Below are 26,770 nucleotides of genomic sequence, written 5' to 3'. Positions count from 1 at the left end.
CAGGGCATCCTGCTCTCCCCATGGGGAAGGGACCCAAATCCAAGTCGTGGACTCGATCAGTTGGGCAGGGAACATTCTGAGGGAATTAAAAAAAAAAAAAAACAAAAAACCAAAAAAACTCTTCACCAAGGATGTGGACAGTCAGGTCTGGGGCTGCACCTGGAAATGAAGGGGCTGGCTGTGTGATCTTGAGTAAGTCCCTTAACTTTTATGCATCTGAGTTTCTGGTCCCATAAAATGAAAGGGCTCGTCAGTCACTCAGTAACTTTTTAAGTTCTAAAATGTCCAGGAGCTATACTAGGGGACTCCTTCTTGTTTGTGCTAATTCAAGTCTGGTGTGTCAGGCTGTTTGGCTGGGAGAGATCGGATGGGTCCCTTCTGCTCTAGACACACCACCATCATGGCGAACCCAGATGCTTTTACTTCTGTGCCCTCTGCCGTAGCATGAGTCCTCTTAGCCTCATTTGAGGGTACATTCTCCTAGGGGACCCGGAGAAAGCCCACCCGGAAAGTGAGATTTTTTTGGTGAGGGCAGCTACTTAAGAAAACCATGGAGACGGAGAATGCTTCTCAGTCTCTTTCTTTATGGACAACAGCACAGGGTTCCCTGCTTCTACTCTAACCTGTTGGTGTAAATAATGGCCCAGTGGAATCACTACCCAACATGTTCACAGTCTCTGTGAGGGAAAAAGCACTTGAGAAGGAGCTGGGAAAGTTCCAGTCACAAGCATGTCCTAATGAGGTCGATCAAGTCTCCCCACTACCTTCTGGGCCTCAGCTCCCCCAGCTCTTAAACAGTGGATTGGTTACTTCTTATATTCTTCTCAGAGGTCATAGGCAAAGATCTATGTGGGAGAATCTGTCCTCATCTTTGTAAACCAAGTAAACTTTATAAATGGATTATAGAAAAACAGATGGTGAATTCGTACCTGGGTGAGATAAGCCTACCCAATCAGGACCAGTATACACTGTAGCAATGCTAAATGGAGTATGGTGGGACCCACCCCCCCCCTTACACACACAAAATGTAACTACCTACCTTACATCATTTAGTTCATAATAGACATTTCTGCTTTCATCTTTGATGTAAATGGCGACACTGGGCGATTCTAGCATTTTCATGGTGAGCTGCTGTGGAAAGGCACTTACGAAGAGAGCACGGATTGTGTCTGCGCTTGTGATTTCATTCGGCATCCTGAGCTGCTTGGTTTCATCTCCGTACTGGAGATAGAGAACCCCTGCATGCAAAATGAACACAGTTATCAGCCCCAGATCAAGACTCACGCTGTGCGCAGCAAAAGCTTACCCTTTTCTGTCTTACCCCAGGCACCAATGATCAGGACAAGCTTGGAAAGCATGTAACAAGAGATGTTTGTTTGGAAGTCCCAAGGAACGCACTTCTGGTTATCACATGAACGCTCACTTTTATTCTCTGGAATCCAGGCAGGTGTTAAAGAGGCTAATTTCCAACTATTTTAAAACCAAAAGGACAAGAAGCTAACCTCTGGTAGCCTAAAGCAAAAGACAATACTTTATTCCCTTGAAAGGTATATTTAAGAATTTGACCCCATCTGGCGGTTTTGACTGGGTTTTTCATTAACTAACAACACAATCATTATAGCGATGGATAGGCTGTAATATAGCTTAAGTCTTTCTAGTCCATTCATTTGAAGCAGAAAAGCTACAATGTTTCTGTGACTCTAATACATGTTTATTGAATGTTTATACAAATTGCAGCTATCAAAGGAAAAGAATCTGGTATCCTAGTGTTTCAGAAAGAAAATGAACAAGTCAGTTACATAAAGAAAAACAGAAGCATAGGATCATAGAATCTTAGAGTTCCTGGGGGTATATGGCTTCCAATGAACCACACCTCCCAGTACCCATCCTCCTGGGGAGTGTAGTTCCTTCCCACGCGGACTCTGGGCGTGGCCATGTGACTTGTTCTGACCAATGAGACCTTAGCAAGTAAGATGCAAAATGGAGGCTTGGTGAGTGCTTACATAAGAGACCTTGTCCTCTTGATGCGTGATCTTGGATGCTCCCTCAAAGAACCAAGCTTCCGTGAGTCCAACTGAGCCACGGGGGGAGGCCACATGAAGAATAACAAAAGCCCTGACTGAAGGCCCCCACTAAGCATCCATTCTATACACCACTGGCCAGTCGTGGGGGTGACCCACCTTGGGAGGAGAACCCCCAGCTCCAGGTGACCTGCCGCAGCTGCCAACACATGGAACCTATATGGGATGCCTCCTCCCAAGCCCTGCCCAAATTACAGAATAAAGCAAGTAAGTAGCTGTTGATTTAATTCACTATGTTTACGTAGTGAATTGTTATTCAAAAATGCGTTACTGAAACAGGGTATCAAAGATTCTGACATTTAATCTGACTCCACTTCTTGTGAGGATCTACTGAGGACACACTACTATCACTAGAGTAAGCTTTGGCAGGAGACTCAGAAAAAGCACAGAATATGACTTCTGGTTACAGTAAGGCAATTTATGTAATAAATTTGTCTCTATCTCCTCCTGAAATTCCATTAAAGTGACAATGAAGATTAAAAAAGCATAGATCAAAGAATTAAGGGAATCAGAGAGGAAAGAGTACCAGACAAGAAAAGGCCGACACCTGAGTCTTCAAGGGGAGAACTCCAGATAAAACACGTAGGGCTAGGGAAGCTCCAGAAGCAAGGGACCAGATCCCTCTGAGAGGAGGAAGGCAGACTGAGTGGAAAGCATTAGGCCTGACTGAATTTTCTTTTCTTTCTAATGGTGCTGCCAACTTCGCCGAAGCTTGCTTTCTGTCCCACTCAGCCAACTGACATCCCACATCCACAGAAGACCAAAGAGGTAGAACCAAACAGACTGGATTCTGGCTCACTAGGCGTGGGGAGGGTAGGTGAGGTGCCTTCTCACAGAATGTTTGCAAAGGGGTGACCTTCAGTCAAGAAACTGGAGGAACCCCTCTAGGAAAGCTGACTGGCCTGTGAGAAAAGATCAATAGATTTTTGAGGGTGATGCTCACATTCTGTTTGATCCTCATTATGAACTGGCCCAACCCATATATGAAAGCTTCCAGTCAGGATGACCACGTCTCACTCACACATTTGCAGGCTACCCAGAATTAACAGACGCTTCATACAAGCCACTAACACGAGACACCAAATAAACAGAAAACAGAAACTCAGAAATGAGGAGAGAGTCCAAGAAAAGGGGAACATTTGGAGAGCAAGAGTGAACTCTGGGAATAATGAGAGCAGGAATTAAAACTTCAGGAAGGAAGAGGGATGCCTGGCTGGCTCCATTGGTAGAATATGTGACTTGATCTTGGGGTTGGGTGTGGAGTTTACTTAATTAAAAAAAAAAATTCAGGGAGGAAGAAAAGTCGATGAAATCTCAGAAAGTGGAGCAAAAAGATGAAGGGACAGGAGAGAGTGAAAAATAATAAGAAAAACAGAAAATGATGTCCGAGCATCCCAAGTATTACTAATGGGAATCTGGGTCAAAGAGATCAGGAAAAACAGAAGACTTACAAAAAGCATTAAAAAAAATTTCCCCCCACACTGAAGAGTCTGAGATCGGAGACTGAGAAAGGTTCTGAAATACACGACACAATCAGGGTGGTCACTGAGACATTCCAGATGGCAGAGGGGAGAACAGGAAGTCCTACAAGCTCCCAGAGCGTTGGAGAGAAAAGTCACAAACAAAGGAGCAACAGTCAGAAAGGCACGAGTTTTCTCAACAGCAACCCAGAAACCAGAAGACTAACAGAGAAATAGCTCCGAACATCCAGAGGGCAATATTTTTGATCGAGATCTCTATCCATCCAGATCATCGTTCAGATATTTCTGAAAAGTCTGCTTCTCAGTGAGGCCTTCCCTCACCACCTCTGTCAAAATTTCAGCACCCATTCTTCCAAATCCTTCATACTCCCCACTCTCGTTTCATTTCTATTCCTCAGCATTTTCCCCATATGCTATAATTCCTATTTTAACTCTTTACTATCATTTATCATCACCTCCTTCCTCTAGACTGTAAGCTTCACGAGGTCAAGGATTTTTTTTTTAATGTTTTTGTTGTTGTTGTTCACCTCAGTACCCTTAGTACCCACAGATACTACCTGTTACACAGCAGGTTCTCAATAAATGTTTGTGGAATGAATGATTTACCAGTCGGCCAAAAGGAGTGTTCATTTGGGGGTCTACCCAAGCTACAAGAGTTTTTGCTACATGAAACAGCCTCGTGACCTGTTCCCAATCTGAATACACATTAGAAGTCTTTTCTGAAGTGGCTGTTTCCTTGACTGGAGTAGTCCTTTTGCACTAATCATAAGCAGAGGAAATTTTGATACTCAGCTTCTTTAGGGAACTACTTTTTCAAGATATCCATGCTGTTCCACATTCCACAGAATCCAAAAAAATCCTCTCAAGTCTGTCTGATCACAGATCTTGCAATTCTTCATCCCAAACGGGAGATGTGGTGACTGTCCCACATGATCCGTGATGCCACAGCTAAAGGCCAAAACCACTCTTGAGGTCTGGGCCCCAACCATGCTTGGGCGAGGTCCCCTGCCAATGGGCCACTGACAGCCTCACTACAGTCAAACAGCACAGCCTCATTTACCCGAAGGGCCTGGTTTTCATTCCTACATCTGCATTCTGTACATGTGTGTGCTTGAAATAGAATTTGTAGGCTCTGAGTGAAAAAAAAAAAAAAAAAAAAAGGGCCCAAATTACGGTTACCTCAGGGTCTGGCTGGTGCTGCCGCCGGCTGGGTACACAAGTCCAGTTATAGATCGTGAAAATCCGGAGAAGATGGGAAAGATGCCTTTACAAACAGAGGAGAACAGTCTTTTTGTACTTGATTCAGTCTGCTTTCTCAATTCAGGAGAGGTATTCAGAAATGCTTGAACTCAGAAGGAAATCTCTTAATGTATGACGGCGGTTTACTGGCACCGTGATCAGATTCAGTCCGCTCTGGCATCCTTTCCTAGCTCAAAGGGTGGCGGCTTCCTCCAGAATACAGGGGAAGTCTGAAGGCCTTTGGATCAAAAACTCCCTTTTTATGAAGAAGGGAAGAGGACTGGGAAATGCATTTATGGGACGTCTGCTATGCGTCAGAAACGGGACGCACAGGCTTCACTTAATCAGCACAGCATCTCTCCTCAGGTCGGTATTATGGCCCCATTTCACAGAGAGGGGAAAACAAAGCTCAGAAGGTTCAAGTCATTTGCCTAAAGTAAAAGCTACTAAATGGTTAACGCGCTCATATATCCCATTTCTGTCCATCCACAGACCTGAGGGTGTCTTCCTTGAAGCCTGTGGCCTCTGAAATCCCACCCTGAGTGATACCCATCTCCTTCGACCTCCCTTTCTGGACCCTCTTAGCTGCCCTCACACTTTTTGCCTGACCCTCTGCTTGAAGGCGCTGAGCGTGACAGGGGGTCAGCTCGGAGAAAAGATTCTTGTCTTTAAGTCAGCTTCAATGTGGACACATGGTTAGAAACAATCCGCATGCTGAGGGGAGCAGGGGGGAGAGGGGGAGGTACAGAGCTCCAGAAGCAAGAGAGCGTTCATATGAACCTTGGGATACCTGGAGCCTCTCTGAGAAGCCAGAATATTCAAGAATTCTTCCACCTCAATGGCCCTGCAGAGACAATGTGGATTTTTCACCAAGAACTCTCAGTCATTTTTTACCAAAAAAAAGTACACTTGGCAGGTCACGTTTGTGCAACACATCCTCAGAATCAGTTCCGGAACGTGGGACATCCTCTCAGTTACCTTGACTGGTACGCAAGGATTTTCACACGGTCACCTGGCTTGGACTGAATGTCTGTGTGTCTGTCCCAGCCCCCACCCTGCCTTCTTCTGTGGAAATCTTAATCCCCAGATGGTTTTGGGAGTGGGGCCTCTGGGAGCTAATTCAGTCAGGAGGACGGAGCACCCTGATGGGATTAGTGCCCTTCAAAGAAGTGAGCTCGTTTTCTCTCTCTGCTCTCACTGTGTGGGGATACAAAGTGGAGACTGTCACCTGTAGACCATGAAGGAGGCCCTCCCCAGACGCCGGATTTGCTGGTGCTGCGGTCTTGACCTTTCCAGCCTTTCCAACGGTGAGAAACAAATGGTTTTAAGATACTCAGTCTAGGGTGGGGCGCCTGGGTGGCTCAGTCAGTTAAGTGTCTGGCTCTTGATTTTGGCTCAGGTCACCTTCTCAGGTTCCTGAGATCCAGCCCCAGGTTGGGCTCCTCAAGTTCAGTGGGGAGTTGGCTTCTCTCTCCCTCTGCCCCTCCCCCCACCCACATGCACTGGGGCATGAGAGCTCTCATTCTCTCTTCCAAAAATAAGTAAATAAATAAATCTTAAAAAAAAAAAAAAAAAGATAGTCTGTAGTAATTTGTTATAGCAGCCTGGATGGACTAATACGGACCTATCTCCTATTCCTGCCTTATGATCCCAAACCGTGCCATATTCCCATGGCACTAGAGTTCCAGAAATCCTGTTGTCCTGTGAACTTGTCAAGCACATTTTTGCTGCATGCCATGTCATTGCCTTCGGTGATCTCCCTGCCAGTTTCCTTGGCATGCACAGGACCTTCTCTGGGCGATTTTCCCCCACCACTCCTCTATCACTTTGCCACTAAGAATTGAGGAATGAATTTTTCTAACATAAGTGCTCACATTGTGTTCTACTGAAACTGTAAGCATAGTTTTTAATTCCACAGTATGATTAGCTGTATTCATTAGATGGGAGTATAGTAGAATGTTAGGCACAAAGTAGATGCTCACATATCTTTTAGCTGAAAAGAATTCAATTCTCCATGTGATGTGGCCAAGTTAACAAGTATGCTTGCCTTGGTGCAGCCATTTTGGAAAACAGTGTGGAGATTCCTCAAGAAATTAAAAATAGAGAGCTTCCCTATGACCCTGCAATTGCACTACTGGGTATTTACCCCGAAGATACAGATGTAGTGAAAAGAAGGGCCATCTGTACCCCAATGTTTATAGCAGCAACGGTCACAGTCGCCATACTGTGGAAAGAACCAAGATGTCCTTCAACGGACGAATGGATAAGGAAGATGTGGTCCATATACACAATGGAGTATTATGTCTCCATCAGAAAGGATGAATACTCAACTTTTGTAGTGACATGGACGGGATTGGAAGAGATTATGCTGAGTGAAATAAATCAAGCAGAGAGAGTCAATTATCATATGGTTTCACTTATTTGTTGAGCATAACAAATAGCATGGAGGACAAGGGGTGTTAGAGAGGAGAAGGGAGTTGGGGTAAATTGGAGGGGGAGGTGAACCATGAGAGACTTATGGACTCTGAAAAACAATCTGAGGGTTTTGAAGGGGTGGGGGGTGGGGGGTTGGGGGAACCAGGTGGTGGGTATTATAGAGGGCACGGATTGCATGGAGCACTGGGTGTGGTGCAAAAATAATGAATACTGTTACGCTGAAAAGAAAAACAAAAAACAAAAAACAAGTATGCTTGCCTTCTGGCATGCCTTCTACAATCTCCCCTAAATGGCATTTTCCACAGGCAGATGATGGTGACAATTCCAAATGACCTAAATTCCTCAGTTTCCCCAAATCCAATTTAAGATTATGCAGATCAATATTTGCATTACAACTACTGCGAATGGCTAACACCTTAAAAATATTAAGAGCTCTTATAGTATCTTCTAGTAGGAAACTCACTCTTCAACTCAATAAGAAAAACATAAATATTAAAATATCAAGATAGCTTTTTATGCTTATAAAACTGGCGGAGGTTTTTATAATACAATAAACAATGCTGACAAGGGTCGGGAAAATGAATTTTCTCACATACCACAGTTGGGAAAATCAAATGACACCACATCTCTAAAGGGTTCATTATTAATATATGTCAAAAGCTGCCCAAATTATATATATGCTTTGAACCAGTAATTCCATTTCTACATATTTGTGCACAAAGATACAGTAATGGGGGTGCTTGATAAGGCATCATCTGTAAGAGCAGTATAGGGAAATCCCAATAGTAGGATTTTTAAGTAATAAATTAATTCACTTAAGAAATCTATTCATTGAACATGACCCTGTTATTAAAAGGAATTCTAGGGGCGCCTGGGTGGCTCAGTGGGTTAAGCCTCTGTCTTCGGCTCCGGTCATGATCTCAGGGTCCTGGGATCGAGCCCCGCATTGGGCTCTCTGCTCAGCGGGGAGACTGCTCCCCCTTCCCCCGCCTACTTGTGATCTCTCTCTCTCTCTCTCTCTCTCTGTGTCAAATAAATAAATAAAACCTTAAAAAAAAAAGGAAATCTAGAAGAATACGAGAAAACCTTTATATTTTGTTAAATGATAAAACACACTACAAAACAGAAAGGAACTCGATTTGCAAAAGTCCATGAATCCCCTTGACGGCAGCGACGGATCCAGGTTTTGTATGGTCTGAAGCTTATAGAGTTTTGAGGCCCCTCTTTAAGAACAACAGCACAAGTTAGAAACCTAAAACTCAGTTTGAAAGTTAATTGTTTACTTACAGGGGCTGAACCTTGCTTGTATCAGGCTCATGGTAAGTCTACCTATTTGATGACCACACACCGAAATGACAAGACTGATGGTTTCTGGGTGGTAAGCTCATGGCTGGTAATGCTCACTACGATTTTCTGTACCCTCGGTTCTACACTTTCTAAAATAAGTATGCTTTGATTTGATCACTTGAAAAGATAACCCCATGGTTCTAAAAAGACTGGCCCATTAGGGATTCTACTCAGTAAACTGACTAGTATTTTGGGGCCCAAAGAAATGGGCCATGGGAGGCTGCTCCTACAGAAACTTCCAGGGGGAGCCGGCAGAATGTAAGTAAATTGGCTTCTGAAATGGGAAAGACATCGGTATTGAATATAAACGAAAGATTCCAGGATGGGTAGCACATTCGTGTACCCTTAAAAGGCTGAATTCAAGAGTCTTTGGATTTAAGACAAAATGAATTGAGGGGGACCTGTCGGGGTGCCTTCATTCATTCACCACATAAGCCTCTATGGTGTGCCAGGTCCTAAACCAGGAATGGGAGGTACAACGCTAACCCTGTGGTCACCCTCTGTGTTCTAACCACCCCACCAGCAGTTCCATAAAGGACACTGTTCTTTAGAAGTTAGCAATTCACACCTCACACCAGCTGACATTCTGTTTCAGACACAGCAGCGATTTCCAGACCAGTCTGCGTGTGTTCCTTGAACAGTTCCAGCACACCCCCAGAGGTCAGTAACTTTTCCCGTCCCGGAGAAGACCCATGCTGCGAGGTCGCTTCCTACGGAGTAGCTTTTCAAGGAAGTGACAAAGCAGGATGGAGATAGTTGCCTTGTGAGGACAGACGAGATGATAGAAAATTTATTCTTCAGAGCAAGTCTGGATGCTCTTTAGTTTTGGAATAAGTTGACCACTCTCCGATTTCAGTCTCTTCGTTTTGAGTAAACACCAAGTCTTTGCGTCGCGTTCTGAAAATGACTGTATCCATCAAATCTTTCATTCCATCCAAATACCTGAGAGTTAAAGGCAATTTGAGACTTTGTTGAGTCTTTAGCTAACTTATCTTCTAATAGTTATACCCAAGGAACTATGGAGACCCTCTCAGAGTCCCTAATGGAGAATCCTGTTGAAAGGCTGAAAATTTCCAAGCAAATAAATAAAAGTTTTATGCCAAATTCTGGTTTAGAATGTGCTCCAAAGACTCATAATTGTGGGTCCACTTGTTTTTAGCATCATGGAAGAACATGTTAGAGCAATGCGTTTGTTGCAAATTGAATACGATAGAGTCTTGCCCCCTCAACAGCCTGACAGACAGCCATCACTGGACAGAGTTCTGCTCAGAGGCACTCATTCTCCATACAGAGTCTTAACCCCTCCATTTTGTTTTGTTCCCAATAAAATGATACAGCTGGGACTCAATGATAATACCATTGAAGTGAGCATCCCAAGGCATTTCTCTAAAAATAAAATGCCTTGAAGCATCTGCTGATGACTTCTGGAATCACACTGTGTTCAAGTCATAAATGTGTCTGATGCTGATTCCTAGTACTGGGGCCATATTCATTCCCAGGGGATATTGCTGTCTTTTTCCACGGATGGTTAGACACGCGTCTATGAAGAAGCTATAATGCAAAGTCACGAAAGAACTTGCAGCAATGTCAGCGGAGTCAATCATTTAATCTTAAAGGTTACTCAGCAATTAAGGTAGAAAGGGTATGAAGATGCTGTGAGAAACACTGTAATTAAATTGAGTATGGGTACTGTACCACTGTAACTGAATTCTCTCTTACACTTACGATGAGCTGTCAGTTAAATTAAACATCACAATGTTCATTCATTTTATGAGCTAGTATTAGTATGAATAATAGGAAAGTAGTGAGAGGAAAAACTTCAAGTTTAAATGCAAACCCCTAAATAAAATATTAGTAAAACCAGCCTAGCGATGTATGAAAAAATACGTAACAACCAAGAAGAATTTATCATAAGAATATATGGACTACAGAATCTAGTCCTAATACAGTCTGCAATAAGAAATGAGCAAAGGGACTCCTGGGTGGTTCAGTCAGTTAAGCACCGACTCTTGGTTTCAGCTCAGGTCATGATCTAAGGGTTGTGGGACTGAGTACCGAGTTAGGCCCTGTGCCAAGCATGGAGCCTGTTTAAGACTTCCCCCCCTCCCCTACTTGCATTCTCTATTGCTTTAAAAAAAAAAAAAAAAAGAAATAGAAAGAAGTAACGAGAAGCTATATAGGATAATCTTGATAGTGTCAGAAAAATGTTAAGAAAAATCCAAAATACATTCATAATTTTAAAAAATTAAGAATTAAAGAGAACTTTTCTTAACTTCTTAACTTTCTTAACGCTTAATGATGAAATATCAGAAGCATTCAGTTTAAAGATAGATTTTGGGAGGGCGCCTCGTTCAGTTGGTAGAGCATGTGACTCTTGATCTGAGGGTTTTAAGTTTGAGCCCCATGTTGGGTGTAGAGATTTCTAAAAATAACGTCTTTAAACTCGGATTTTTTGCTATTGGTGCATCTGAGGTCAGTCTGATGAGCACTGTTAATACAAGGAAAAGAAAGAAAAGGCTTGTGGATTAGAAGGGATAATCAAAACTGTGATCATTTTCAGGTGATATAATGGAGAAGTCACGGAAACCTGCAGACACTATTAGAACCAATAAGGATTCAGTATTACTGAATGATGTAAGATCAATATATCGAATCAACAGCAACCCCAAATACTAGAAAAAATTAGAAAATGCAGCTTAATAAAAATATAGAGCAACAACATGGCAATTTTGAACAACAGCAGTAAGAGGGAATACTGGCGGGGCATCTGGGTGGCTCACTGGGTTAAGCCTCTGGCTTAAGTTCACGTCATGATCTCAGGGTCCTGGGATCGAGCCCCACATCAGGCTCTCTGCTCAGTGGGGAGACTGCTTCCCCCCACCCACCCGCCTGCCTCTCTGCCTACTTGTGATCTTTCTCTCTCTCTTTCTCTCTGTGTCAAATAAATAAATAAATAAAAATCTTAAAAAAAAAAAAAAAGAAAAAGGAATACTCACTCTATCAACACTGTTAACACTGTGGCTTGAGCACAGGGATAGAACAAACAGAATTACAGAACAGAAGAGCCTAGCCAAAGACCCAGATTTTATGAAAGCTTGATATATGTGACAGAGGGCTGGTACAAATCCATAGAAGTTGCTGTTTATTTTTATTTTTTTTTTAAGATTTTATTTATTTATTTGACAGAGAGAGAGAGCAAGAGCACAAGCAGGGGGAGCATCAGAGGGAGAGGGAGAAGTGGGCTCCCTGCTGAGCAGAGAGCCCAATGCAGGGCTCTCTTCTAGGACTCTGGGATCATGACCCGAAACAAAGGCAACCACTTAACTGACTGAGTCCCTCACGAGCCCCGAAATTATTGTTTAATAAATAATATCAGGAAGATTGGTTCTCCAAATGGAAAAAGTAAAAACAAAACAAAACAAAAACCATAAAAAACAAAAATGATAAGGGCCTATTTAGCTAGAGCGATTCCGTCCGGTTAAACAATGGCCTTGTTGTTTATACAGTAAAACTTAAACTGTCCCTGCGGCCCCTTTCCCCAGGGGACTTACTTCAAACAAGTCCCGGAAACTAGTCCCAGGTAACAAAGCCCAAATACAAGGGTGGGTCAGGCCAGGTGAAGGTATCCCATCAGTGGGGGCGCATACTGTCTCCCTAGCTACCAAGGAGTATGGGCCCTGCCCTTAGGGTGCCCCCTGGGTGCCAATTCTGACCAAGGTGATAGGCTAGTTCAAATATCTACTATATGGTAAATTGTAATTCAACTGGCCACTTATGTGTGACCTAGCAGGACTGCGCAGCTTTCTCTGTTACAATCTCATTGGTCACCTGCGCGTGGCCAGGCCCAACCACATGGCCTTTGCCCTTAAAAGCTAGTCTGTAAGGCAGAGGGAGGTCGCCTCTTTGCAAGAGACGGCCCTGGCCAGTCAGTTTGATTCTCGATGTTTGGTGCGAAATAAAGCTTTGCTTGACCTTCACTTTGTATCAATCTCACCCCTTTGACCATGGACCCAACAAAACAAAAACCTTTCCTTATACTACAAGTAAAATAAATTCCCGATGGACTCAAGACCTGTATGTGAGAAGTTAAAACTATGAGATTTGAAAAAACAAAACAAAACAAAACAAAACATGGTGCTCAATCTCCCAGCACATCAGTATAGGGACTTTTTACAAGAAATAAAAACCAAAAGCCACAGAGAAAAAAATACTGCTTAATGACGCTACATTAAAACAAATATTTTTACATAAAAGGCATTATCAACAAAATAAAGACAAGCCGCAGTCTGGGAGAAGTCACTTACAGCTCACACGCTCTACCCAGGATCAGTATTCAGAATAATTAAAGAACCTTATAAATAAGAAAATAGAAAATGAAATGGAGCAATAACAGATATCCAAAATCGGACACAGAAAGTCAACTCACAGAGGAAGAAGCACCAGCAGTCGATAATCGTAAAAGTCTCCAGCCTCCGTATTCCTTATGGAAGTAAAAATGGAAACAATGACATACCCAACCCAGAGGCAAAAGTCAGTAAACCCTAATAACCTAATAAGGTCACTGTTACTCAGTGCTGGTGGGACACCTGACAAAGCCAAAGTCGTGCATCCTGTCCCCCGGCTATTTCTTTAAATTATCCACCCCAGAGAGCAATCTCACAAGCAAGCCCTTGTTCTAGAAAGCTCGCTGCAACCCCAGTTAACACCAATTGGTTCTCAGGGTTTATTCCTGTAGTGGGACAGTCAACAGCACTCACAGTGAATGAACCAGAACCACGTGTATCTACAGGGATCAATCTCAGATACCTCATTTGAGGGGATCTAGAAAGTTACAGAGGATACATGCAGTATGTTCCTATTTATGTGACGTTTTATAACACAGAAAGATAACATGTACTACTTATGAAGATATGGATGGAAGCACCGAAGCTCTCAGGCAGTCACATCCCCCACCTTCAGCATGGAGTTAGCTCTGGGAAAGGAGGAGGGGCATGGGAGGTGATGGAATGTTACATTTTACTTCTTTAAAAATGCCAGAGGGTGGAAGCAGTTACAGAAAGAGTTTTCCTTTTGGGGGCACCTGGCTGGCTCAGTCAGAGACACATGGGACTCTACATCTTGCAGTCAAGAGTTTGAGCCCCACATTGGGTGTAGAGATTACTAAAAACAAACAAAAAGAAACTTTAAAAAAAGAAAAAGATAGTTTTCCTTTCAAAATTGGACAGATGCTGGGGCACTCGGGTGGTACGGTAGGTTAAATGTCAGACTCTCGTTTTGGCTTAGCTCATGATCTCAAGTTACGAGATGAGTGCAGAGCCGACTTGAGGTTCTCTCTCTCCCTCTCCTGCCCCTCCTGCATGTGCTAGTTCTCAAAACAATACACGAATAAATCTTTAAAAAAAAAAAAAAAGACAGAAACTTAGAGCACTTGCCATGTGTCAGACCCTGACCTTTGCAAATATTAATTCCTTTAATCTTCTCTATGAGGCTGCTACTATAACCACTCCCATTTCACAGATGAGGAATACTGAGGCAAGAGAAGTAACTTGTGTGACTCCGTTAATGACTGCAACCACTGCACTGTGCAGTCTCTCAGGTGTTAAACAGATGTGAGTTTCTATTTAATTTTGGTAATGTCTATTATGTTTTCTGTCTTTTTCTATTAAAAAAAGCCCATATATATATATGTGTGTGTGTGTGTGTGTGTGTGTGTGTGTGCATACATACATATATGTGTGTATACACATGTGTGTGTGTGTGTATATATTTTAAGAATGCCAAATAATGTTGTCCTAATAGTGTCCTTTCCACAAGACAGTGGCAAGTGTCCTTTCTAGCTTGCACATGGATGTAGTTATGGGAATTCAGGATGTTTTCCCTGACTTGTGAAAAAATAATGGGTATCGAAATTCTATAGTACAAGCAAAGGATAAAGGCCACAAAAGGAAGAAGAAGATTTTCTTAAAGGCAAGAACAAAAGTATAAGACAGTAATCATGGTCTCAGAAAAAAATTAATTGACCTTTCAAGGATATGAAAGATTCAACTTTTACAGTTTCCAATGCATGTTTTCAAAGGATCAGAAAGACTCTAGCTATAATTCAGAAAAAAGCCTAGAACCACCCCACTAGGAGATTTATACATCCTGCATTTTCTTCAATCATAGGCACAGAGATCACGGACCTTAGTAAGAAACCATCTGAGTTAATCTGAAATTTACTTTCTCTTCTAAATTATTAGCAGTTTACATAATAACTAGTAATTATTATGGATGAATAAACATAACTTTAGAAAAGTTTTCTGTATGAAATTTTACTTTTTATGTTATCTACAGGTAGATTAAAAAAAAACCCACCAATATATAGTGTTAATTTTATTCTTCAGAATTTCTTTTACTTTCTACTATTCTGTGAATGTTATTTTGCTTGGAAAGGTAACAGCTGTTCGGTCCTCAAACTGGGGGAGAAAGACTTTGCAAGACATTGATAAGTTGAGCCTCTTTTCTATCCTCGTAGAATCACCAGGAATTTCCAGAGGAAACTTTTCCAGGTAAATGGGAGCAGCGGTGCTTCTTTATACTTTGATATGCTAATGGCAATAAAATAAAAACCATCCTGTGAGGAGAAATGTCATCAACAAATGCTGTAGACTCAATCTCTCGGATCCCGTTGCGTAGGGTAGACTCCCTCCGTTTTGAGACTCATGTTTAAGTAGGAAATGGGGGATGCTTGGGCCCCAAAGAGCCTTGCCTTCTGGTGCCAACTCCGCCCATGTCTTTTCCTTTGCAGGATCCCTCTGTCCAGCCGCACCCTTGGTTTCCTGCCAAAGTCCAGGCTTCCGCAGGGGCTGGACAGCCATGTTAGTAGTCCCTGTCCCTGTCGGTCTGTGATTCTCAAGAACTCATCCCCTCGCTACCAGCTCAGGGAAATATTCTGGGGGGTGGGGAATGACCCTTAGATAATCAGTAAATGATGGGGGTCTTTGCCACCCTGAGGTCTTGGGGTGCATCCACTCATGTCATCGGGCACAAAAGAGGGACCTGCCTCAGTCAGAGGGTGACCTTCTGGCTACAGGCAGCCATTGAGAGCTCTTCAGGAGCACTCGGATTGTCCTCCTTGCCCTTCGGTTCCCAGGGTCCGCGGAAAAGGCAGAGCAGGGCGTGTGGCCAATTAGGAGGGCGAGGCACGCACTGGGCAGAGCAGCTGTTCCTTTTCTGGGCGGCTTTTTCTCAGCTTCTTCTTAGGTGTCTGAGGGGGAGGCTCAGAATTCTTTTCCAGAAAGTGGTGAGAAAGAGCGTGTGGGCAGTTTAGGGGAATTCATATCTCACTGGCCTTCATTTGGAGCTCTTAAAAAAAAAGCACACAGAATTGCTGTTTCTCCGTTGTGACCCTAAAACATAAGGCAACCCACCCAATGCCAACTCATGGGAATGATTAACCTCCTTCCTGTTTGGGATCAGATTCCATGGAAATGCGGGGTTTCTCCCAGCCCCAACACGGGTGCATGCCCCCCAAGTATGGAGGGGTGAGGAGGGGTGAGGGCGGCAGGGCTGCATGGGGGGCCCGTGGACAACACACATCCACACAGGTTGGGGCATGGCTCACGAGGCGGGGGTGGGTGGCTCTACGGACAGGGGCTGGCAAGAGCCTTCTCCATCTCGTCGTGATCCAGCAGAGAACTCTTGCGAGCATTTCTGAGAAGGCGAAAATCCAATCTCGCTTTCTCTGTGGTCACAAAGGTCTATTTATCAAAGTATGAGGATAGCACATATTTTATCTAACCGTTTGCCAGCTTGATTTATAGCTTTAAAAATATTTAGACAGATGGTCTATGAGCCCCCCCCTGCTCCTGCCCCAGGCGGGCCGGAGGGTGACCCAGAAAAGATGAGCTGCGTTTCCCCAACATCGGCTTCGAAGCAAGGGATGGGCCTGTCCTCGCCTTCTGGCATTCAAGCTGGTAGGCCATCCACTGCATCAACAGGGGATTCTGTATTTAATTTTTAAGTAGTCCTCATGGAAGCAGGTACCCGTGTGCCCTCTCCTTCTCCAGGGATTCGGTCACTTTATTTTCGGTTTTACGTTGGTCGGAAAGGCGGAATCACGCTGAACAGCTTTCAGTAGCTGCACGTTTTCTACATCGTCCAACTGCTTTGGGCACTATTTCAGCTCCCCTGTTTCCTTTTACTATTACATGCTGGATATTTCTGTTATCTTTTCGCTACCTGAGTCCTCTGGGCTCTTAACAGACTTTCCCAGGGTGGCTTTCAAGCCACAACCGTCCTGTGGACACTCCCAGACAGACCCAGCCGGGCTCCAGCCCCCAAGGGAGCAGTGACAGAGCACGAGGCAGGGGGAGTCTGTTCCGAGGCTTGTCCCTGGCCTCCTGCCCGCTCCTCCTCCCCGCGTCTTGCCTGCTGCTCCGGCATCCCTCCTCCTGTGTCCTCGGGTCCATGCCAGAGGGTGTGGATCTTCTGGAAGCCTCTGTCCTTGCCCCTCTACACACCCTGCCCCCAAGGGGAGATCTGGAATGTCCTCTCAGCTCTGGCCAAAAGCATAAAGGGGTCCCCAAGAGAGCTCCTGCTTAGGGGACTCCAGAGAGACGGCCAGGTGAAGGCCCCCCACAAAGCCTCCAAGGCCGGCAAGAGTGCTTGGGGTGGTGCATACGGGGTCCCTGAGTGGGAGAGAAACGGGACGGGGTTGAGACTGGCCTATTGGTCAGCTGTTCTGATCCAGGGCCTGCAGTGTACGTGGGGGAGGGGAGTCGTTGGGAAGGGGCTTTTCAAAGTTTTTGTCAGGCTTATGTCCTTTTGCCCAGGCTACCCCTTGATGCCCCCCCCAGGCCCCCCGTCACTGCCCGGCCCCCAGCACACAGGGACCCCAAGGAAGGGACTGGCGCTGGGGGCTAAGGGCCAAGACGTCCGTCTCTAGGACCGCGCTCTGAAAACTGAGCTTTCTAACTGCCCTCAGATCAGATCCCCAAAGACTTTTTATTGTATCTTTACCTTCTATTTCCCTCTGGTACTTTCTGAAGTGGCGTGGAGGAGACATCACACACGCCGCTACTTCCTTCTCTCCGTTTCCCTTTGAAGCTGCAGTGCTGCCTTTTGAGAGCAGCTTCTGTTCTCAACCACAAGATCACAATAAAGAACAAATGTCGGAGGGGGGCGAAAGCAGCCCTGGGAGCGGTGGGTGGGGACCGGCCGTGGTGACCAAGCATCCGTGCTCAGAGCCCTGTCCCTGGGACCCCCGGGTCACTGCTGGTAAAAGACCATCCCTGCGTCTAGATTCACCATCAACAGCCCTTCTCTCTCTCTCCCCACTTTCATAGGTAAGAGTCCCCGCTAAGTGCCTCAAGATCAAAATGGCAGTTGTTGACATTCCTACTAACGGTATCGGGAGAGAAGCCACGAGCCCTATAGCACCTGGACCCGCTCGATTAGCTAAAGAAGAAATCAAGCCAAGTCGCTCTCTGGGGCTGCCCTCCTAACACACATTAAACCCATGCACCCACCTTCCACTTGCTGGAAAAAAAACCCGGAGAAACGTCACCCAGCTCAAATCACTACCACTTACAGGTCCTCGGGCGTTCTCTTGGCCTAATTTTCCATAATGGCAATTCAACGGATATACAAACATTATGCTTTAAAACGAGCGGAACACGAAGGGGAATAAGGGACTCTGTCGCTTTGCCACAGCATGACGATTCAACCTACAGAGCGTGCTTCTCTGAGTTAAGACAACTAGAAGCGGAGGAGATTGATCCTGAAGGGAAAGCTTCAGGAATCGAGAATGTTCCGGGAAGCTCGGGGCCGTTTGAGATTTATAGAGCAGGGGCACGGGGCTCACTTCAGTCGAAGCAGTACCGTAAACAACAGATTCCATTCACTCAAGGAACATTTATGGGGTACCTGCCACACAGTGTTTTGAAGGTTGGGGATCTAACAGGAAGCTCAGAGGTCTTAGCTTCTACTGATGTACGAGAAACAATAAGCTCACAGGCAGGAAGGGGTAGAGTGTGCCAAGTACCAGGGAACAAGACAAAAGAGGGTGTGAGGGACAGAGTTTTGCAGTGGACGTGGGCGGATTGCTATTTTATTCACAGGAGTTGGATGACCTGCTGGTAAGGTATTTGAAAGAAATGTGGGAGCGGGTCTTGCAGATATCTGGGCAAAGAACAATTCTGGCAGAGGGAACATAGTTTTCTTGAGGCAGGAGCATACCTGGTGTGTTCCAGGAACAGCAATGGGCTGGTATGTTTACAGGGAAATGAACGAGATGGGGAACAGGATGAGGGGAGATTAGAAAGGAAGCAAGCGCTCGGGCCGTGTGGACCCTTGCACGCTCTTTGAGCTGTGAGGCCAACAGAGGGCTCTAGGCAAATGAGGCTGACCTACCAGCCTGGCTGGGTTGAGAACTGGGTACCAGGGACAAGAACTAACTTCGGGAAACCACAGGAAATTTAAGTCAGTATGCCAGGAGAGAGATGGTGGTGGTTTGGACTTGGGCAGAGTACTAGAGATGGAGATAAATGATCAGATAGCTGGATATATTTTGAAAGTACAGTGAATAGGATTTCCTGACAGATTAGGTAGGAAATGAGATCAAAAGAGGAGTCAAGGTGAACAGCAGGGTTTTGGCATGAGCGACTAGCAGGAGGGGGATGCAATTTACCGAAGGATTAGGTTTTGTTGGGGGGGGGGGGGAACTAGAAGTTCCTTTTGGACCTATTATGGGGGAGATGTCAAATAGATGATGTTAACATATTAATCTAGACTTCAGGGAAGAGGTTTGAGCCAGAGGGGTCATTCACATTGTTGTGGACTGAATATTTGAGTCCCTCCCAAATTCATATGTGGACATTCCAAGCCCCAATGTGGTAGTATTTGGAGGTGGGCGCTCTAGGAGGTGACATGGTTTATATGAGGGCATGACGCTGGGGCTCTCATAGAGGAATTAGACCTTATAAGAAGAGTCACCAGAAAGTTTGCTTGCTCTTTCTTTCCCCCCTCTCTCTCTCTTCTCTTTTCTTTTTCTGCAGGCACTAAAGAAAGGCCATGTGAGGACATACAGGGAGGGTGGTCATTTGCCAGCTAGGAAGAGAGACCATACCAGTACCTAATCATGCTGGCAGCTTGATCTTGGATAAGCTTGTCCAAGCTTGATCTTGGACAAGCTTCCAAGCTTCCAGAACCGTGAGGAAATAAATTTCCATTGTTTAAGCCACCACGTCTACATACCCAATTACGGCAGCCCAAGCTGACTAAGTCAATCATACAGGGGACATCTGGCACTGTGGGGCTAGGTCAGATCACCTAGGGCACTAGTTTAATTGAGGACAGATGAAGTCTGGGGGCTGAGGTCAATGCTTACAGGTGAGAAAATGAGATGGAACCAACACAGAAGACTTAAGAGGGAAAGTCAGTGAGGTGGGAGACTGCCAAGTGAGAAGTGTCTAGGAAACCAAGGGAAGCACATATCTTAAGGACAGAAAGTGGTCTAGCATGTCAGGCGCTGACAAATCAAGTAAAAGGAAGGCTTATTCACATGTGGGGGTGCCTGGTGACCTTGACCAGAGCTATCTATGGAGTGGTGGGACCGAAGGTCAGTATGGGTGGGTTGAAGAGAAACTGCAGGAGAGGGACTGGAGATACTGCTTAAGAGACAACACTTTCTGGTCATTTTGTCCTAATGGAACAGTAGCCGGATGGGGATATTGTCAAATATGAGGAGCTTAAGCTAAAGCGTTGGGTAATCCAGTCTCAAAATAGTTCCAAATGATCGCTGAGGACTGACAAGGAAGTCAGATGAGACACAGCTCAAATGCCATCAGTAATTATAGAAATATTTTTAGAAGGTTCAGATTTCTTTGACCAAGTGTTTTTGCGGTATTCTTGCAATGTGAGTGGAAAATTATAACAAACGAAAAATTGTACAGGGTCTTTTAGAATTCTGCAGACGCAAATAAATTTTGGTCATAGTGATGTCCAACATCCAGCTCGAGGTTGTTCCTTTGCAGACATTAGCAACCCACCCACTACAATGACTCCTTTGGCTTTACAAGACATACTCTGTGCACGAGTTAGATGGTCCTGCCATGGTCTCTGCTATGCCTGGCCAGAAGGAAAAGCATCAATTTTCATTAGCAACTTCCTACTGATAGTATCTAGCCTCCAAATTCCAGAGAAACATTAAAATGTTTCAATGTTTGCATCTAGACTCAAAGAAACATACTAGTTTCTATTGAGATGTGAGACATGTTGCAAATTAAAAAAAAAAAAAATCACACTGGAGTTTAAATTTTCCATTGTTTTCTTTCTCTCTGCCAGAGTAAGCTTGCCTAAGATTAGTGATGCTTGCAAATATAATGGGAAAAGGTGGTCCCAATTTAAGGAAATCATATAAGTGTACGTATATACATACATCCACACACATACATATATGCATGCACACACACACAATTTCTCATAATGGATAAACCAAGGAGTAATTATTAGTTTATGAAAGAATTCACCAAGCATACTCTTTAAGCAGCAGTTAGTATCCAAATGCACCTAGATTCACAATTATAAATTCTTTGACAAAGGGTCTTGGGAATATAAGTGCAATAAAGGAGATACACCAATAGATTTAAAAGCTAAAAGGTTGGGGGCGTCTGGGTGGCTCAGTGGGTTGAAGCCTCTGCCTTCGGCTCAGGTTATGGTCTCAGGGTCCTAGGATCGAGCCCTGCATTGGGCTCTCTGCTCAGCAGGGAGCCTGCTTCCCCCCACTCCCTGCCTCTCTGCCTACTTGTGATCTCTCTCTCTCTCTCTCTCTCTCTCTGTGTGTGTCAAATAAATAAGTAAATCTTAAAAAAAAAAAAAAAGCCAAAAGGTTAAGATTCAGTAATAATTCAAAACAAAACAAAACCATTTTTAAGAGTCTCAAAAATAGTACGCTTTCCTTGCATTACAAAATACATGTGCATTTGTTCTGTTTATTCAAAAGTTGGGCTGACCTAATCTCTGTACACCCCTATGTCAATGGACATTAAGTAGGTACTCAGTAGCACAGAGCAAGACATTTTTTTATTGAGAGGAAAAATACTGATCAATTTAAGAGCAATGGTTTTGTCAGCAACAGATTTATTAATTAAGGTTTGGCCCATCTGACCAAAAGAGATAGAATTTCAGCCCTAATTTCACATGCACATTTTGCTGACATCTTCACTGAGTTCAGTTCTATCAGTATTGTTTTCAAAAGGTGGTGTCCCTCTCACGTGGTAAATTAAAAAATAAACAAAAAAAGGGCGTTAACAGTGACTCCTACATGGGTCAGAAGACATTTTAGAGTAGCTCATTCATAGGACAGAAAAAGAAAACATGCACAAAGGACTTCAAGAAACATATTCTTGGTAGTTTGGAAAGAAAAAAAAAGAGTTATAATTTGCCAATAAAATATGGAAAGAAGAGAAATGTGGCTTTTATGCTGGAAAACAAAATCTGGGGTTATCCAATTTCTCGTTTCTGTGCCAAAGCTGCTGCTCTCGATGACCTCGGTCAAATCATTTAATTCTTTCAATTTGCTCATCTAAAATTTCTGTAAAGCTACAAGTCCTCAAATATTATCCAATTATTTTTGGTAATTTGATTTTTACTGAATTTAGGGGATGGAAACTTATGTAAGTGATAGAAAGTACCTCCAAACGGTAGAATCAAAGTTCCCTTTTCAGCAGAGAGGCGTATATATAGGTAAATGTTAGAGAAAATCGGGTGTTGTTACTGTTAAGGACCCAACTCTCACTGGTCACCTGGTGGACAGTGCAGGGAACCTGAAGAACCCCATGGGGGTGGGCTCTGGTCTAGCATGGCCAGAAAAAATGCGGAGTGACCTTGGTAGGTTACCTAACTTTTTTTCTTTTTTAAGAACAGCTTTATTGAGGTAAAAGAACACACGATATATGTATTTAAAATGCGGAAATTTTGTAAGCTTTGATATATGCACATACTATCACTACAATGACGATCGTGAATAACTGCTCAATTTCCAAATGCTCTCGTGTGCCCTTGGCAGTCCTCCCCACTGCCTAAGCAACCACTGATCTGCTTTCTGTCGCTATAGAAATCTCTTTGGGATTTGGCTCGTTCTTTATATGTTTAAGTGTAAGCAAAGAAATTTGCCCCCTACACTGTTCCCCACCTCCCCTGCCAGGATTCCTAATTCACGGGATTTGATAAGACAGCAGAAGTGCTTTGATAGTCAAATGTAAACTACTGTATCATCCCCTCCAGTTAAGTAATTTAGTCGATATGTTTTTAATTGAGCGTCTACTATATGCTGGCAGTGTATTAGGAGCTTGTAAAACAGCAGTGAACAAAGTAAGACACCTGTTCTTATGGACCTTTTATGCTAGTCGGGGAGAGACCAGAAGAGGTCAATAAACAGATGATCACATACTAGGTCTGGCGGTGATTAGTCCACTGTAGAAAAATAAGGCAGGTAAGGATAAACCGAAAAGGAAAGGATGGTGGATGGTCTTGCGCTCTGAAAGAAATGATGGGCCATGGAGCACAGGGAAGAGAAGAATGCTATGATGTGACGTAGGGGGCTGGAATCACTACCCGGGCTGCTCTGTGGAGACCGGCGGGGGCAAGAGGAGTGGCAGGGAAACCAGGAGGAAGCTACTGCAAAAGTCCAAGCAAGACGTGGTGGTGGATTGGAAATGGAAGAGGCCAGAAGTGGCCAGGGTCTGGATACGTTCTGAAAGTGGGCCAACAGCTCATGATTTATTTCCCCCACAATGGCTTTATGGATCCTTAATAATGACAACATTCCCAACTTCTGTAGTATTTATTACGGTACAGGACCAATACTGAGCAATGGACACACATTAATTACTTCAGTGCTTTCAACGACCCTATGAAGTACATTCTACTTTTATACCCATTTACAGATAAGGAAACTGTGGCAAAGAGTAGATCGGAACATGACCCACACCACATAGTGGTACTTGACAAAGCTGCGAGATGATTCTAAGCAATCTGGCTTCGGAGGTGAGACTTTCTACGTTCTATGACATCTCAAGGTTACTGTAAAAGAGAAATAATAACTATTTTGATCCAGATGAACCTCACGTAATCAAAAAATTGAGAAACAAATACGCTCATCATTCACCGAAAGCTTAGGGTCTCAAACAAAAATTTCAGAGATAACCTTTTCATCTTTTGTTAAGAGCAAGATAAGCCATTTTTCACAGGTCTTCTTGCATAAGGTCAAGCTCCCTGGCCACTATCCACAGGCACAAATACATTCACAGTGAGCGCTGCTGAAGGCTGCCCACAGAAAGCACTGGACTCCAAGCATTTGGAAAAGCACGGGACTCCAAACCGGGAGCTGGGCATGAAGCATTCAGAGCTTTACTTACTCAGTCCTAACTGCCTGTCTTCTGATGAATCCTTTCTTTCTGGTACCTTCGTTCTTTAGTAAAAGAATAGCTATCTTCTCTTATCAAGAACCGATGGTCCCCTACTTTGCCATTACTAAGAATTTCTGGGAGACATTCTACTTTTCCTAACTGGGTCTTCCCCTCAGATCTCCTGGGAAATGGGTCAGGATTTCACTGATGAAGAAACTGAGGCCCAGGAAGGAGAAAGATTTGCCTCTTGAGTTCTACCATGACAGAGTAGGGATGGTAATGCTGAGATTAGAATGGTCCCCATGGTTTTAACCCACTGAGTCACCCAGGCGCCCCAGGGTCCCCATGTTTTTATAGAAGGCTCTGAGCTCAGCCTATGACAGGTGCTTCTGCTGTTTCATCAGATGAGTCTACTTACAAACATGTTGTGAAGTCTCCACACAGGGGCGGGCAATCACACATGTTTTTAGAGTTTCGAGCTACATTTTGCTTAATGCTCTATTTGGGCGTACTTCAACACTTCCTGCCAAGGCAGAAATCTGTACACATTAGGGAAAGTTGGATTGTTCGGTAATACACCTGATTATAATTCTAACTTCAGGAGGCAACACATTTCCAATCTTTTTCTAGAACATCCGCTATAGTCATCCTAAGTACAACAGATGAGGCATAAAATCTTTTATGAGCCAGTAAATAGAAGCTTCTGCGGCACAATGTTTCAAGTAAAGATAAAAGTACTCCTTCTTTTCAGTCCTATAAAATGGAGAGCTTTAGTCATTTATTCCTGGCTAAAAGAAGGAGAAAAGGCCTGAGAGATCAGAGACAAATCCTCAGGTTTCTTTTATTCAAACCTGTCAACAAACACGAGCAACAAAGCCCCTGACACCTATGACCGATGCGTCCGTGCCTTCTCCCTGCTTGCTCTGTGAACATGGGGGTGTGACGCTGCATCAGGACAGACACGGGCTTCAAGAGCCTTTCAGCATCCGGAGAAACAGAAACAAGATTTGCAGATGGGGAATTAACTAACAGTTGGAGAGGCTGGTGTTTTCCTTGATCTTTAAAATGTTACCTCCCTTTTTCCCATCCAAACAGAATAAAATGGAAAGAAAAAATAAAAGTCATCTCTAAGCTCCTTGCTTTCCTAAGAAAACATAAACTTGAATGTTAACCGCTGCCCTTCATTCTCCCAGGTAAGGTAACTAGTTGAATCAGCTTCTGTGACACACAGCTTCACGATGACTCTTCAGGCTCACAAAGGAAAAGACAAGCTATGAAAGCTTTCTGTTTTGCACTAAAATCTCCCCCCTAGGCTGGACACTGAAATGCAAAGGGTAAGACAAATGCTTTCTGTTTTCTGTTTTGGAGAGGATACATATTTCAGTCCACATAAGGTAAAAATATTTCACATTCAAAACATACTGCAGGCACTCTCTTTGGGAAAATTAATCTATTTCGATACTCATTTCGCATCGCAGGGCATCGTGGAATTAAAAGAACGCAGGCTTCAGGTGTCAGCAAGCGTGGGTTCAAATGCTGGCTTCGCCACTGACTGCTGGGCGTGCCTGTTCAGCCGTGATTCGCCCCCACGGAGCCCGTTGCATCAATGAAAAGGGGACCACACTGCCTTCTTTCAGGATTATGGGAGCAATTAGTGACATCGGTGGGTTTCTAGACACGGAGCAGGTGTTCCGCAGATGATTTTAGTGTGAATTAAAATAACTTTGGTTGGTTTAGATGCCATTCTACCTTTTTTTAATCACAAAGACATTTCAGACATATGGTTTTCTATCCTTCTCTCTAGACAATCAGAGGCTTTAGAATGCTTTCTCTCTCATCACCTTCTCTGGTCTTCTATTGTCTCTAGCTGGTATTTTTATTTTACCTTGCTTTTAACTCCCTTAAATGATTCATTATGACTGATGTTTATTTAGATTTTACAAAAACAAAAACAAAACCAAAACTAAACAACCCCCCAGCTTATCTTACCAGTTTATCTAAGCATCAATGCACACACTCCATCTCCCCACCTAGGTTCATTACATTTCTTAGTGGAATATGCATATTTCTGTAGCCTTTTGTTCAGAAAAAAATTTGGATTCACAGCAAGTTGCAAAAAAAAAAAAAATGTACAGGGAGGTCCCATGCACCCACACCCTGTTTCCAATAATGTTGACATTTGGTGTAACTGTAGACAACAACAAAACCAGGTCATTGAAACTGCGACAAAGCACAGAGCTTACTCAGATTCATATAAGCACTGGTGTGTGTGTGTGTGTGAACTTCATGTAACTACTACCCCAACACTGCTATGTAATTGAACCACCATAACAAGGCTCCCCCATGCTACCCCTTCGTAGTCACCACCCCCAAAGCCCCTTGCAACTACTAATCTGTTCTCCATCTCTATAATTTTATCTTTATGGCATTTTATATAAATGCAACAGTACCTTTAAAGTTTGGGGCTTCTCCCCCACCCCGCTTAATGCCCTTCATGTCCAGTCAAGTTGTTCTAAGTATCCGTATCTTGTCCCTTTCACTGCATTAGAATTCCACGGCACAGATGTACCCCATTTGTTTAACTATGCACCCAATGAAGGATGCTTGGGTGGTTTCCAGCTGCTACGAACACTCACAGCTTCTGAGTGAACCTAAGTTTTCATATTCCTGAGATAAATGCCAGAGAGTGCAACTGCTGGGTCCTATGGTTAAGTCCATTTTTAGTTTTAAAGTTAACCGTAAAATTATTTTCCAGAGTGGCTGTACCATTTTACATTCCCACCAGCCATATATGAAT

The 26,770-nt window shown here is 43.8% G+C and overlaps 1 protein-coding gene across 19 annotated transcripts in view; it reads right to left on the bottom strand.

Moving 5' to 3' along the window:
* The window catches only part of KIAA1217, a 377,430-nt gene that overhangs the window by 92,948 nt on the left and 257,712 nt on the right, over positions 1-26,770 (bottom strand). For all 19 annotated transcript variants that reach the window (XM_082742072.1, XM_082742091.1, XM_082742090.1 and 16 more), the window contains one exon: positions 1,040-1,238. In XM_082742072.1, the coding sequence (XP_082598198.1) occupies positions 1,040-1,238 (199 nt within the window). The remainder of the gene's footprint in view (positions 1-1,039; positions 1,239-26,770) is intronic.

The sequence above is a fragment of the Mustela nivalis genome (genome assembly GCF_964662115.1).
Source record: "Mustela nivalis genome assembly, chromosome: 7".
Lineage (NCBI taxonomy): Eukaryota > Metazoa > Chordata > Mammalia > Carnivora > Mustelidae > Mustela > Mustela nivalis.
This window is presented reverse-complemented; position numbering and strand designations above follow the sequence as displayed.